The sequence below is a fragment of the Miniopterus schreibersii genome (assembly GCF_964146895.1).
Source record: "Miniopterus schreibersii genome assembly, chromosome: 4".
NCBI classification, from domain to species: domain Eukaryota; kingdom Metazoa; phylum Chordata; class Mammalia; order Chiroptera; family Miniopteridae; genus Miniopterus; species Miniopterus schreibersii.
In genome coordinates this window covers 61,391,808-61,406,451 of record NC_138105.1, presented here as the reverse complement: position 1 = coordinate 61,406,451, position 14,644 = coordinate 61,391,808, and the positions used below count along the sequence as shown (strand labels likewise).

At 39.2% G+C, this 14,644-nt stretch overlaps 1 protein-coding gene across 2 annotated transcripts in view; it reads right to left on the bottom strand.

Annotated features, from left to right (window-relative positions):
• KIF13B (kinesin family member 13B) overlaps window positions 1–14,644 on the bottom strand; it is a 174,141-nt gene that overhangs the window by 73,258 nt on the left and 86,239 nt on the right. For both annotated transcript variants that reach the window (XM_081136639.1, XM_081136638.1), the window contains exons 14-18: window positions 8,959–9,089; window positions 5,253–5,339; window positions 3,655–3,845; window positions 2,617–2,827; window positions 1,570–1,732 (exon numbers count right to left, since the gene is read on the bottom strand). In XM_081136639.1, coding sequence (XP_080992765.1) covers window positions 1,570–1,732; window positions 2,617–2,827; window positions 3,655–3,845; window positions 5,253–5,339; window positions 8,959–9,089 — 783 coding nt within the window. The remainder of the gene's footprint in view (window positions 1–1,569; window positions 1,733–2,616; window positions 2,828–3,654; window positions 3,846–5,252; window positions 5,340–8,958; window positions 9,090–14,644) is intronic.

Below are 14,644 nucleotides of genomic sequence, written 5' to 3'. Positions count from 1 at the left end.
TGTATCTATCAGTTTTGTAATCAATTTAGATTTACTAGATAAATTTATCAACTGTTCTCAAATGTCTACTTAGAACTTTGGAAAATGGTAAAATACATCAATGATGCTTAATATCTTGTCTATAATTAATAAAACACATACACACACACACACAAATTTGCATAATGAGACAGAATTTAGAATTCTGAAGGTCAAAAATCACCATTCTCTTGCCTTTGGTAAAGGCCCCTTCACCTTAATATTCGGCCCAACTAGGGAATGAATACAAAAATCTCACTGGTGATCTGTGGGGAGTAGCTTTTCAGGGAGACAATACCAGAACCGGGACTAAATAGCAATGAGCAACCTGCTGCAGCACCATGGCGTGGTCCTCCTGCAAATAACTACGATGGAGATTAGAAAAAAGAAAAAGAAATTTCTGCCCCTTACCAAAAATCGCCAGAAAGGGGTGAGTACAAGGCCAGGAGTAAGGACCAGAAAAAAACAGCATTCACAGCATGGACAGGACATTAAATGAAATAAGAGTTTTGAGGTACCAAAAAAAAAAAGGCTTGTTGGATAAAAAAAAAAAACCGTGCAAGACCCAGCCTGAGTTACGGAGACAATCTCAAGAAACACTTCCTTGGCCAGCTCCTCTCTCTGGCTGAAATCTGAAATTACTAACCTATTAAATAAATAATAGAAAGGATTAGTAGCCATCTGTTAATAATGGCTGTTTCACCTTTAGCAATGTGCATCATCTCTATCAGCAAAAAAAAAAAAAAAAAAAAGCCCCCATAAACACACTATGAGATGATTTAGTGTCTGGGAGGAGAGAGATGCCTAAAGTAACTTCAGTCACTTCTAAGGGTTAACCTGGTTGCCTAAGGCAGGGTTGCTCCTTCCAGCAAAGCCCAAACCAGAACACACAGAAAAGGGCTACATTCATGCTTATGGGGGAAAAATATCCACAGTTCTGTTTTTTCAAGTCAAACACTACAGGGTGGGAAAGAGTTGTTACTGAATGGCAAAAATAGAATATTTTGCTGAGACTTTCCCCCTACATTTTATTAAATTTATTATATCATACAAAAAAAGAGATTTGTGATCTTGAATACACACATGAAATAACTGATGAACAGTTTTTCAGAGCAATCTATTAGCAAGTAGAAAATAACATGGTTTAAGTAAAATAAAAACCTAACTTGGCAGGGGGGGTAGGGAAGGGGGATTGTAGAGTGGTAACAGAATAAAGGGGGGGAAAACACTTTGGGAAAACTCATCAGAAAAGACTTCTCATAAATAATTTAAACAAATTTGAAGAAAAGGAGTTGAGTGAAATAAATTGGTAGATCTGAGTGAGAGAGTGGAGAGGATATTCCCAGTGGACGATGGACATACATGCACAAAGGCAGAGAGTTAAAAGGAAGTAAATTCTACTTGAGAGCGGAGGACAAGTATAAAAAGATCTGGACTGTGGAGGGTACAGATGGGGATGAGCCTAACCCACTGATGTTTAGATAAACACTGGAGACATATAAAGCAGCTTCTCGCAATGACATCTCTTATTTCCATTAATGGCAACCTCACCTTCCTGTTGGCATCGAGGCTGGAGGCCAGAATCTGTAGGGTTACTTTATACTCTGTTCTTTTATCCAGTTCTTCTGCAATGTAATTAGCTTCTCTCACCAGCAGATTGGCTTTAACAATTTGTTCCCTCAGCCTCATCAGGCTGTTATTCAGTGTCGCTTCTCTTTTAAGAAAAATGGGGGGGGGGGAGATAACCAAGCAGCACATCAGAATATCATACAGTACATGATAAATTAATGCCACACTGCCAACCAAGCTTTACAACCGTCTTTCACACACAGGGAATATATTGCCAACACTGACCATGCACATGATCGTATCTGGGCTACGTAATAAGCACTGGCACATACTCGTGTAACAAACAGGCCCTAGATTAGGGCAGTGCTTGAGAACTTGACTCAGTAACAAATAAACTGGGGATTTTGACAAACTGGAGATTCTGACTCAGTAGGTCTGGGTGGGGCCTGAAATGCTCTATTTCTATCAGTCTCTAGGTAACAGAGATGTTGCCTGTCTGCAGACCAAACCTTGAATAGCAAGAGGTTAGTTAAGTACAGTCTGTAACCATGGATAAGACATTTTAGTGCAATGCTAATTAGCCAGTACAGAGCTCAAACTTGCAATCTGAATCTCATTAGCACCATGCTTTACCTACCTGAGCTAATCAGTCCAGATAACCACCTTTCTTTTTTTTCCTTTTTTTAAAAAGCATCTACCCAAGCTCCAGAACCTAAAGTATAATACAATGATAGAGTGTAACTTCTAAGCACAAATACTTGTTTATTCACATCCAAAAGCCATACAAATTAAAAACAGGGCAGCAGCTGACACGGGTAGCTTTAATTAAGTCAATACAAATTGACAATTTCCATTTTTTTCAAAAATGAAAAAAAGATAATGCCAAAGGGTTCTTAGCTGCACTACGCTCTTTTACTGTAATTCTCTCTAAAGTAATGTCTAGATGTTTCCACTCTGTATCTTACCTGGGTGGGGTAAAGGTGATGAGCTTATGCTGCGCAGATAATAAAGGCCCCAGGCGCCACCTACCTCTCTTCGGCCCACTGCTTCAGTCGCTGCTGAGCGCTGGGGGAGTGGAACGAAAACCTGTCCACGCTACGACAGTTTTGTTTCTCAGGGGACAGCCTTCTTCGTAGCTGCTCCAATTCATGCTCGTACATAAGCCTCTGGCGCTCTAATGCGGATCGTTTTTCTTCTTCGTGCTGTTGTTCTAGGCTGTTCAATATTGACTGCATTGGATCTAAACACAATTTTTATAAAAAGGTAAGTAATGAACAAAAGATAAACTATACAACCCAATATGCTTCAAATGTTATTCTATATTGTTGTGTGTCATCCTAATAAAAATAAGATTTTTAAAGAGAGTTTGGAATAAACATAGCTTTCCTAACTCCCAATTACTTATCTGTTCTGTCAGATCTATGCCAATCTTCCAAACAGAAATAGCAGGTCTCTTTATATGTTCCACACATAACCTAAGGGATGGTTAATGCTCCAGAAATCTGCTACAGCAATGAGTCAGTGATAATCAAGTTTCAAACCTGAGACATTCTATCAATGAGAACAAAGTTTACAGTGATTTGTATATCAACGCAGAAAGAATGCAAGTTTTTATAAATATAATAAATTAAAACCAAACACATGAAAGAATAGAGTACAGAGAACAACCTAAAGATTTTTTTTTGGTTTGTTTGTTAACATTTACAGCATCTCAGTCATAAACATTTTTAACGGTCCACCAACTTTAAAAGAAACCGAGACCAAAGGGATGGTTACCAGAAGGGGGGGGGGGATGGTGAAAAGGAGAAGGGGAATATATATATATATATATATATATATATATATATATATATATCACAATAATAATATTGTGATAAGTTTACACGGTGACAGATGGTTACTAGACTTAGTGGGGTGAGCATACTGTAAAGTATAAAAATGTCGAATCACTATATCATACACCTGACACTAATATAACCAATATAAGATTGTATACCAACTACACTTAAATAAAAAAATAATTTTAATTTTAAAAAAGATTCTAAAATGCACAACAGATCTGCTCACCATTATTAGCCAGGGCCTTCATGGTGACCTCCATCTGCGCGTATTCATAGTTGAAGTTGATTTCACTGGACACCTCGCTGGAGGAGTCTCCGTCTACATCCAGCTGCTCAGAGCCGGCATCAGTCTTCACGGAGGTATCCTGTTCCTCATTCTCTCGATCTGCTTTCTTTTTCTTTTTAGGCAAATTCAATCTTAGGGGGAAAAGGTTATTTTTTAAATAAAGATATACATATCCATTTCATTCATTAAATACTGGCATTTACGAGATGCCAAGGGGATATCATGTAAATACAAGGCAATTATTGTACTCAGTTTATATTCCAGTAGTAGAAATAAAACACGCACGTATGCACAAATAATTACAACAGAGAGTGTGAGGCAAGGCCACGTGACCGTTACAAGCTAGGGGGAGTTATGAATGAAACAACATGGGGATGCACAAAGTGGGTACAGCGGAAGCTGTGAGGGGTAATGCTGAAAAGATCACCTTAACCCAAACTATGAAGGCTTTGAATACTAAGCCAAGCAATTTACATCTGATTTAGTTTGAAAAGAAAACAAAGACATTTTCCACACGCTTTGTATCCCTCTACCCTTTCTTCAATAACCAAAATATCATCTGGCCTATAAGCAAAGGATCTCCATGAGCTCTAAGTCAAGTCAGTTTGATATCTGAAGCACAGTGGTCAATGACAGGAAGAGAAACAGACCAGGATTTTAACTTTATACAATACCCAGCCGCCTTTCCTCCCCACCGCAACACCAATTTTACATGAGGAACAATGTGTGAAGTCCCAGGTCTGACACGTTCTTTCTCAGCCTCCCTCCCAGCTAAGAGGCAAATTGGAGCAAATGAGACCTAAGTGGAAGGGAGCTGGGGACTCGAAGACCCCTGCAGTGGTGCGGCCATCGTCAGACCATGGGAAATTCTAGACAATGACAAGACTTCTGCCATGACATTTTTGAGGCCAATGCCAACAATCATCTTCCTCTGGATTTCTTGTTTTGTCAAAGAAATAAACTATCTATTTAAGTCACTACAGTCAAGTTAGCCATCTCCTGCAGGTAAAAGTAATACAAACCTTATTTTATCAATAAGGAAACTAAAACCACTTTTCCTATAAAAAAATAAACTGAACAAATAAAAAGATAAGCATGTCAGAAAAAAAAAAATTAATGAATTTTTATACCAGATAGCAAATCAATCATCTTCCACCGAGAAATAAAAAGGAAAAAATGTGTAAGTAAACTATTTTTCCTGAGTGTATCGTTCTTCATTGTCCCTTGGGATCAAACCACACAGTGAACAAACATGGATCAGGGTGGGCAAAAGTAGGTTTACAGTTGTGAGTATGCGAAACAGAGTTTATTCTTGTATTATTCTTTATTAATTATTGTATTGTTTTCCATAAGAACAACAGTAAACCTACTTGTGCCCCACCCTATATACAGTATATAAATACACATATAGTAAATATTATACACTAAAATATAAATAATGTTTATGGAGTTATGTTTACTTTTCAACATACATTCAACTATTTCAGAGTCTAGTCTTCAGTAATTTCCTTCTTTCAGAGCCATGAATAACATCATACCTGAAGAAGTGGTTGTTTCCCCATAATATCCTGTCCCCATGGTGCAGCTGTATAGCACTGGACACGGAAGAGCCATTCACAAATGTTCTGTGGGGAGGTCAAACACATAAACAATGATTATCACCTTTCTCTTTTAATTTTCCAGGACCAGGAAAAACAAAATAATCAGTTCCCAAAAATAAACCCTGCCCTTGGTGAAATTTTATTATGGATATCTGTTTCTTTGCTAATTTATCTAAAATGCTTATGGTACTAAGTATAATAATTATCCTCTGTTTTTCAAAGTTCTAAAGTTGTTATATAACATTACAGCCAATAATGGGAAGATGGTAGAAGTATATATTACAATTAAAACAACTATGTCCAACTTTATGGATAAAAAGAGCCGGTCAGCCAAGGGGATTCTAGAAGGAGCTACAGATATCAGTAATAAGAAATGGGAGTGATGTTAAATTCTTCTGTAACTGACCGTAGCATAGAAAAATGTGCATATCCTATCAATACACAGATTTTTCAAGTCCACCTGACTTCTTATCTTGACAATGGAGTTCAACAGAAGAAATGGTGGGTAGGAGGACATTAAATGAAGAATTTGGAGAGGGCAGGAAGTAAATAGAAAATTGTGCATACAGCTATGAAATTGTTATTCCTGGAATACCAGTGTCATCATGCCTCTCTCCTGCTAAATAACTCATTTGCTTAGATATAAGGTAAAGGTGAAGTTCTTTAACTTGACATTAAAGGTCCAACAAAAGGAAGCCCTCTTTATTTCCGCCTTTCCCTCTTCTAGAGAATTCTCAACTCCAGAAAAACAAACAAACAAAATTTTTATGTTCTGTCCACTAAACATGACTGACTCTTCCTCCAAAGCCAGGTTTTTCTCATCCTACAAACTGGAATAGGGTTCCCACTCCTCTCTATCCCGCCAAGTCTTACTCAGCTCTCAAAGCCCAGTGTGGTTTATACTCCCCATGAAAGGCTGCTCATCACTCCAGCCTATAGTATCTTAGTTTCTTTAAGTTCCCAAAGCACTTCCCTGGCATTATACTGCTAGTTATTTTTATATATATGCATATACACAAAATTTTACTCTTTGTCTAGATATCACTTACCCAGTGGGTTTTTTAAACACTGTAAGTAACTGGTCTCAATACTCCTATAGTCTGATTATTCAAAGCAAAGCTCAAAAATATAGTTATGACAAGAGGGGACATACTAAAGTCAGCAGATTTTAGCCTTTATGACAAAGAGTCCTTAAGTACAATGAGGAATTTAAGGCAAACACATATGTAGGCTTTTTTTTTAAGATTTTTATTTATTGATTTTCAGAGAGAAAGGAAGAGCGGGGAGAGAGAGAGAGAGAAACATCGATGTGAGAGCAACATCGATCGGCTGCCCCCTGCACGCCCCCTCCCAGGGATGCAGCCCGAAACCCAGGCATGTGCCCTGACTGGTAACTGAACCGGCAACACTTCAGTGCCCGGGACAACACCCAACCAACTGAGCATACCAGCCAGGGCGTATGTAGACTTATTTTAAAAAGCTATGATTAGTAAATAAAAGCATGAATATATTAACAGTTCTCAAAGTACGTTCTGTGTGGGGTCCCCAGGGAACAAAGCTATTTTTATACCACTAACCTGCCGTTTTTTACTGTGTTGACACTTGTATTGGCAATGAGTAAAACTGCTGGTGTTTTAGTACAGATCAATGCAATGGCACCAAACATGACTAGTAGTCACTGGATCCTTCACTGCCACACACTCACAATCTAAAAAAAACGTTTTGTTGCCCTGGCGGGGTTGTTCAGGTGGTTGGAGCATCGCCCCATGCACCAGAGGGTTGCGAGTTTGATCGGCGTGCAGGGCCATGCAGGAGTAAACCAATCCATGTCTCCCTCTCACATCTGCGTTTCTCTCTCCCTCCCTCTCCCCCCTCTTCCTCTTGCTCTAAAATCAATTTTAAAAAATAATAATAATAAAGTGTTTTGTTTGTGAATGTCCTGATAAAGCAGTAAAAATTATGACTTGTATGAAATCTTGACCCTTGAGTACACAGCTTTTTAAATTTCAAGAGACATACACAAAAAGCACAGCGTTACGCACCCCAAAGTATGATGACTGTCAGGGCAAAAGGCATATACCAAGTGGTCTCTTGGCAAACATTTTCTTGAAAATAAACAAAGCCAGCCTGTCACTTAGAGGAAAACAACTGACAGGACTTGTTGCCAACTGTGAAGGTCAAGCCTTCAAGGGAAAATGAGAGCTTTGGAAAACTTGTGTCAATGTTCTCCAACCGAAGACCACAGGAATATTGCTGGGGTTGAACAAGCTGGGTTATTCCTCACGCAGAGGGAAAGGGCGCGCCTTAGGAAGGCTGGGGGTCAGCGAGGGTGCTGAGAGGACATGCTGTAGGACTGGGGCTTTAGCTGGATGATCAGGGGAGGGTCTAAGGAAGTGGGGGTTCTCTACACATCAGAGGCTGTCAGAAAGCAGGAGTAATTCTATGAGGGGCATTTTTAAGAATCTTATCTACAGAGGGGAGACTAGACTGAGGATAAAGTTGTAATGAGTGAAGGAGTCGCTCACGTCAGCCAAGAGGAGGTGTTTGGTGTTATGTGTGGCATGCTGACCTTGGTTTTTGTCTGCAATGAAACAAAATTACTATGTGGCCTGCTTTGTCTTACTTCACCACACCCGCAGAGTGACCTCGCCTTGACGCTGCAGTCTGTGACACTGTTTAATAGGAAAATAGCATGCCCCAGAGCTGGGAATGACAGGCCAGGCCAGCTTCTGCTTTCTTTTTCTTTCTCACTTGTATCCTTCACCAGGAGCTTGATAACTTCCCAATGTATAGACTTTAGAGATGAAATTAGTGATGATATTGATTTTTAATATCATATAATGAAATGGATCAACATTCAGAAGATCAACATAAGTTAGTTAACCCATCTCCTATAAGTTACAGACAGTTATATAAGAGGGCGGTAACATTTCATACTAAGGAAACACACTGACAGACATTTAATTTAATGATGTTATGCCTCTTCATTCATTCATCGCTTATTGAGCACTTCTTTACTAGTCTTATGTTTTATGCTTAGGATAATGAAAAAGAAAGGTCCCTGTCCTCAAGAAGCTCACAGTCCAATGGGGTATAAGAATTACCAGCCCATAAGAATGCAATAGAGCAGGTTACCATAATGGGAAACATACGGTACACTGGGAATGCACAGTAGGGACCCTGAATTTAGACCAAACAGGGAATTCCCCAAAGTAGATAATGACAGAGCGTTAGGAGTTAGCTGACCTAAGAAATGGCAGAGATAGAGGAATAGGAGAAAAATGGGAGAAAAATAGGAGAAAAAAAGGAGGGATGCAGGGAATTTTGTATTAAAAAAAGTAGAAAGCCATCTGGCTGTACGGTGCATAGACCAGGAAAAAGATTAGGTTGCTGTCAGGGGTTCCAGTCAAGATGTGATAAAGGCGTCATTTAAATAAGACCGTGGTAGTAGATACAGAAAGGAAGGAATGGGTTTAAGAGATATTAAAAAGTTAATATAAAGGACTCGGTAACTAATTGGATATCTTCATTAAGTGCACTTAAAAGCAAACCAATGATAAATGTCCTATATACCATCTGCAACTAGTGTACCTTCTTCCTCTTAAAAATTATTGTCATATTAACACTAATTAAAGTACAATACCTGGTGTTCTTCTGAGGAGTCAGCATAACCTGGCCTTCTGGCGTGATGTCTATAATACAGTGTTCAGGAAGAATTCCCATTCCACACAGTTGGATATCTTGGGAATTGGCCGAACCTATCAATGTATGTTCCTACGAAGGAATCAAATTCACTGATTAATACCGTATTCTTACATGTACACAAAGTGAAATCATCTACTCTGAGCCCTCTTATACTGATCCATTACCTTGGCTAAGAGAGTTTTAAAGCAAATGGAATAGCAGGGGGGGGTTTCTGGTTTTCTCTGAAAATCATTCTACAAGTTTTATTTCCTTTAAGGAATAATATACTAAGTTGAGCATTTTAAACTGAAAACTATAGTTTTATATTAATGTCTACACTATAATCACTATTTTTCTTTGCAATCTTGTTTCCAAACATTTTATGCTACTCTCACAGTATGAGCCATGCATGTGCCAATGTAAACCAAAAATACTGGTCTGAAAACTATAGGTACTTAAGTTGCACATCACTTACCTGGTCTCAATCAAGATAAGTCAACTACAAAGATAAAACATTATTCAAATGTAAGGAATTTGAAAAGACTACAATTATTTTATGAATCACAGAGTCTCCCTAAACCTCATGAAAGATATGATAGATTTGTTCTTTTTACTATAGACCACCCCAATTACTCAATTCTCTACACCCCAATCGCCAGCCTCACTTTCTGGCAGTTACTGAAAAAACTGACATAAAAATTGAGCTTCCTCTTTTAAACTTCAACAGTTGACTGCCCATCCATTATTAAATGTTGACATGACCTGGATGTGTCCTAGGCCACTCTCCTACACAGCTAAGTCAGGGGTCAGATATTAAATATTTTAGGCTTATGAGTCACATGCAACTACTCAACTCTGCCCCGTAGTGTGAAAGTAGCCAGACAATATACAAATGAGTAAGTGTGGCTAATTTCCAATAAAACTTTATTTATGAGCACTTAAATTTGAACTTCATATAAATTTCATGTGCTCGAAATATTAAGATTCATTTGATTTTTTTCCAACCATTTAAACAATGTAAAACCACTCTTAGCTCCTGTGCCATATAAAACCTGCAGGGAGCTAGATTTGGCCTTGGTTGCTGACTCCTGACCAGGACAATCTCATCCAGTCCCATGAGCTTTAAATACTGTCTGTAAATTAAATCACCACCAAGAACTACAGACTAGGGTTCCATTATTTTCCCACCTTTACTACTACTATCCTAGCCTTAGTCACCATTATTTCTTGCCTACCTGGAATAATTTGAATGTTTAGACATTTCAAAGTGAAAGGGCCAAAGGAGAACTTTTTGCTCGCCCCCCTAAACCCTCACTGACCCAATGCCTCTATTCCTTTCCCCAATAATAATGGTGCTACCACCACCTAGTTATAGTAAACCAAAAAACTTAAATGCTATCTTCAAGTCCTCTCTATCCCTTATCAGTCTACCCCTAGTCCCATGTCAATCAGGAGATCCTTACAGACTCTCCCTCCAAAACATAAGGATCAGCTCATTTTCCTCCACCTCTACTATTACATCCTAGTCTCTTGCCTGGTGCACACTGGAGCTTCCTACTATTTTTCCACTTTTACTCCCCCCACCCCATCCACTCCCACCACAGCAGCTGATCATGTGATCCCCCTATTTAAAACCCTCGCTCGGCCGGGCGTGGCTCTGCGGTTGAGCATCGACCTAGGATCCAGGCGATCAGGGTTCGATTCCCGGTCAGGGCACATGCCCAGGTTGCGGGCTTGATCAATGACTCTCTCATCATTGATGTTTGTATCTCTCTCTCTCCCTCTCCTTTCCTCTCTCTGAAATCAATAAAGATATACTTAAAAACAAAACAAAACTCTCTAGTAGCTTCCCTTTGAAGGTCTAATGAAGTCCAAATTCTTACCAGGCTTATAAAACACTGGGATCTGCCCCCTGCCCCTGCCCCTGGCCCTATGTTAGCGCCTACCACTCTCCCTCTCCTGGAGAAACACCCAGCCACACTGGCCTTTTATCTGGTCTTTGAGTACACTGGCTGTTTCTTCTGTCTGAAATGTTCTTCTCCTAATCTTGATGCTGATAGTTTCTTATCATTTCTATCTCAGCTTTTATGACACACCCTCAGAGAGGGGTACCCTAAACTGAAAGAGCCACCCCATCACCCTCACATTAGTTCCTGACATAGCTCTGACCGTGTCAGAGATTACATACCTCTGTCACCTCCAGAGCTAGCATGGAAACTCCACGAGAGCAGAGAACAGTCATACCTGCTCCACACTGTAATCCAAGCACTTAACACAGGCCTGGCACTTACAGGCATTAAATAAATATAAAAGAAAAAGAAATGAACCATCATTTCCCTTAGCCTTCCCTTCAGACTCAAAGGAAGATGATTCTCTCTTCTTTACTGGTAACACTTCTAATTATATTCTGGCTTCCAATTCTTTCCATCTCATCTGGGATCTCAATCTAATTTAAAAAAATCTCTTTCCCTCTAATATTTTGTTGTTTGTTTGTTTGTTAATCCTCACCCAAGGATATTTTTTCCATTGATTTTCTAGAGAAAGTGGAAGGGAAGGAGAGAGATAGATGATAGAGAAAGAGACAGAGATAGAGATAGAGATAGAGACACATTGATTGGTTGCCTCCTGCACATGTCCCTAGAATCGAATCCACAACCCAAGTACATGCCCTTGACCAGTAATTGAACCCATGACCCTGTGGTGCGCAGGCCAGTGCTCTAACCACTGAGTCACGCCAGCTAGGGCCCCTCTAGTATTTTTACTTTCCCCTTTCTGGGGGCTTCTTCTCTTAATAACATTGTAGTGGTGTTTTCAAGGAAACAAAGCTGGGATCCAGAACTGTCCCATGGCATCCTGTTCAATCCTCAAGGTGTGTATAAAATTCAGAGGACATTCCTCAATATTAGCTGAGGCTTCCTGGCCAATCACACACTTTCCCAACCTGCAGAACAGGGCTTGACCAAGTGTAAACTACAAGTAATGTTTTTGGGACATTCAGTAGCAGAATCTATTCCATGCCTGTCTCCATTCCCCATTTGGGTTCCTCCTTCCCTGTCTGACAATACCAACCACAAGGAAGAGAGGAATTCCAAAAGCAAAAATAAAAAGAGTCCAAAGAGAAAAGGGGTCCAAGGTTATCTACAAAAGAACCCCAAAGCACTTGCCGTAGGCCATTTCTACATATAATTACTTTCCTCCTCCCATGAGAAATTCTAGCAGGAGTCCTAACTGTGATAGGGATCCTTTTTTGTCCTTGGGGTAGAGGTGGAAAAAAGCCTTGAGTTAAAGCATAGATTGGAGTTGAGTGTAGAACCAACTCCTAGTACTAAACTCCCAAGATTCACACACGTTCGTTCCTTGTCTTTGCCCTTGGTTCTTGCTCTCTGCCCAAAATGCTCTCCTCTATGATCTAAATTGAAGTATCTTTCAACAACTACTTCTAATTTCATCTTCTACTTGAAGGTTTTGCTAATAGCCAACATGGACTTCTCAGCTTCTCTGAACCCTGATAACACTTAGAGATACTGATCTCAATTTACTACTGTGGATGAAAAGGGGGCTCTAATAAATCTGACCAAAAGTAACCTCACAGGAGTAATCTGATAATAAAATTCCTAACTGGACAGGTCACAGTAGGTAGTCATGCCCTAGGCCTCTAAAAAGGTTTATCTTAGTTCTTGTGCATCTAGGTTAACACACCTTTGAAATGCCAGAGTAATCCTCTTTCTCAGGCCCCTCAGTGGTATGTAATCTTGTTAACTATCCTGCACCTTGCTTTCTCCCACCTTCGTGTAATCTTCCTTCATTCCAAACATATAAAAGAAATTGCAAAACGGTCATTCTGGGGAGCATCTGAGATCTTGCTTCTGGGCATGTCATCAGTTTGGCTCAAATAAAGTCATAAAAATTCTCTACACGTCTGGAGGTTTCTTAGGTTGACACTATGTGTTGCACAAATGTTTTTAGCTAGCAACCTATATGGGACTCTTGCATCTTCTCCAGCAACGAACACAGTACAATGTGGTGCTAAATATCTGTTGATAGACTGAATTAAGAATTATCAAAGATAAGATATTAACTCAAACATGTGTGTAACTGTCTAGTCCAAATTCTAGAAGAAAAATTCTATTTTTCAGCAAATATTTTGAGTACCTATTTTGAGCTGAGCACTGAGCCACTAGAGACAAAAGACAGACAAGGTCCCAATTATAGAGCTTACACTGTAAATGACAAATCTCTCATTTGAGGTTATAATCTATTCTAATTAAGAGGATGATTTGCTGAAATCTCAAATATTAAGTTCAAAAAGCTCAAATCTGCCAAAGCTTTACTCTTTGATGTTTAAGCAAGTTAAACAATAAGCTTTTTGATGAGTTCTTCCTATAGTGCTCTAAACATTGCAATAAAAATACTGAAGAGGAAAAAAATTAACTTATCATAAGTTGGTAGAGAAGTTTATCTAATTAGTAACTAAATTCTGTGCAGGTACAAGGTAATCAAAATAAGATAAAAGTTAATCAGGGATAGCTTTTCAGTTTCTATGTGATATATGGGTATAATGAACGACTCTAAAAAAATACTAACTTTAGGGAGCATTTGAGATCTTGCTCCTTGGCATATGTTGTTAGTTTGGCTCAAAGAAGCTCATGAAAACTCAAAACTAAAAAATACTAGTTTTAGGGAAAACTTTAGCAAACATAAAATATTATATTTAAAAATCTCAGAAACAATTGAAAGACAGAAATGGCTTTTTAACCTTTCATTTAAATTTAATTTTCTTGGAGATGATTAGTTAACAATTCTATGAATTTAATGGACCTTGATTCCTTTATGAATGAACTATCTATGTGGCTATTTTGAGACTCTCCCTTTGATCAACTAAGTCCTAAAAGGATGGGGGCAGGGGGTGTGTGAAGATGGAGAGAGACAGGACATATTCACTAGTGACATATCACAGAGTGGTTTTTCCTATCCTGCAATCAGGGAACGTAGCATATTAGTATAGCCTGTGCGGTCTCTCAGCCTTATCAGTATTCTCAGACAATTTCTGAAGGGAAAGGTAAGTGAATGACGGGGGCAATAAGCAAAAAAGTATTTGTTACTCTTTACATATCTAAAAAATCAAAATTCTTTAACAAAGAACTCATCTTTGCTTAACAGAACCAAGACTCTGAAGGCAGCTTTTCTGGAATGGATACAGAGGAAAGAAGGAAAGGTATCTGTCTTTTACAATTTCAAATACTGCACTAGATGAGCTAAGTGCTGCCATCCAAAAACTTCTAACATGCCACAACTGTCTCACTCATCTTGGGCTCCTTGAAGCCTGGCACACAGCTCCATAAACACTGCACGGCAGCTACCCCTGCTGTTCTGATGGCCTCAGTTGGTGACTGTGAATACTGGCGAAGATACCAACATGCAGGTTACTTTCAATGGGAGCTGTGCTGTGGGGTCAATGTGTGCTTTGAAGCTACCACTCAGTCACTGGTACAAATCTCTATCAAGTGTGCATGTGCATGATATGCCCCAGATACTTCAGAATCACCCCTGCTTTCCCAGCTATTGATAGCTGACTTGTATGTATGGTGCTAGATAGGTACTAGACTTTGGGGGTGATCACTTCATAAGTTATACAGATGTCTAAT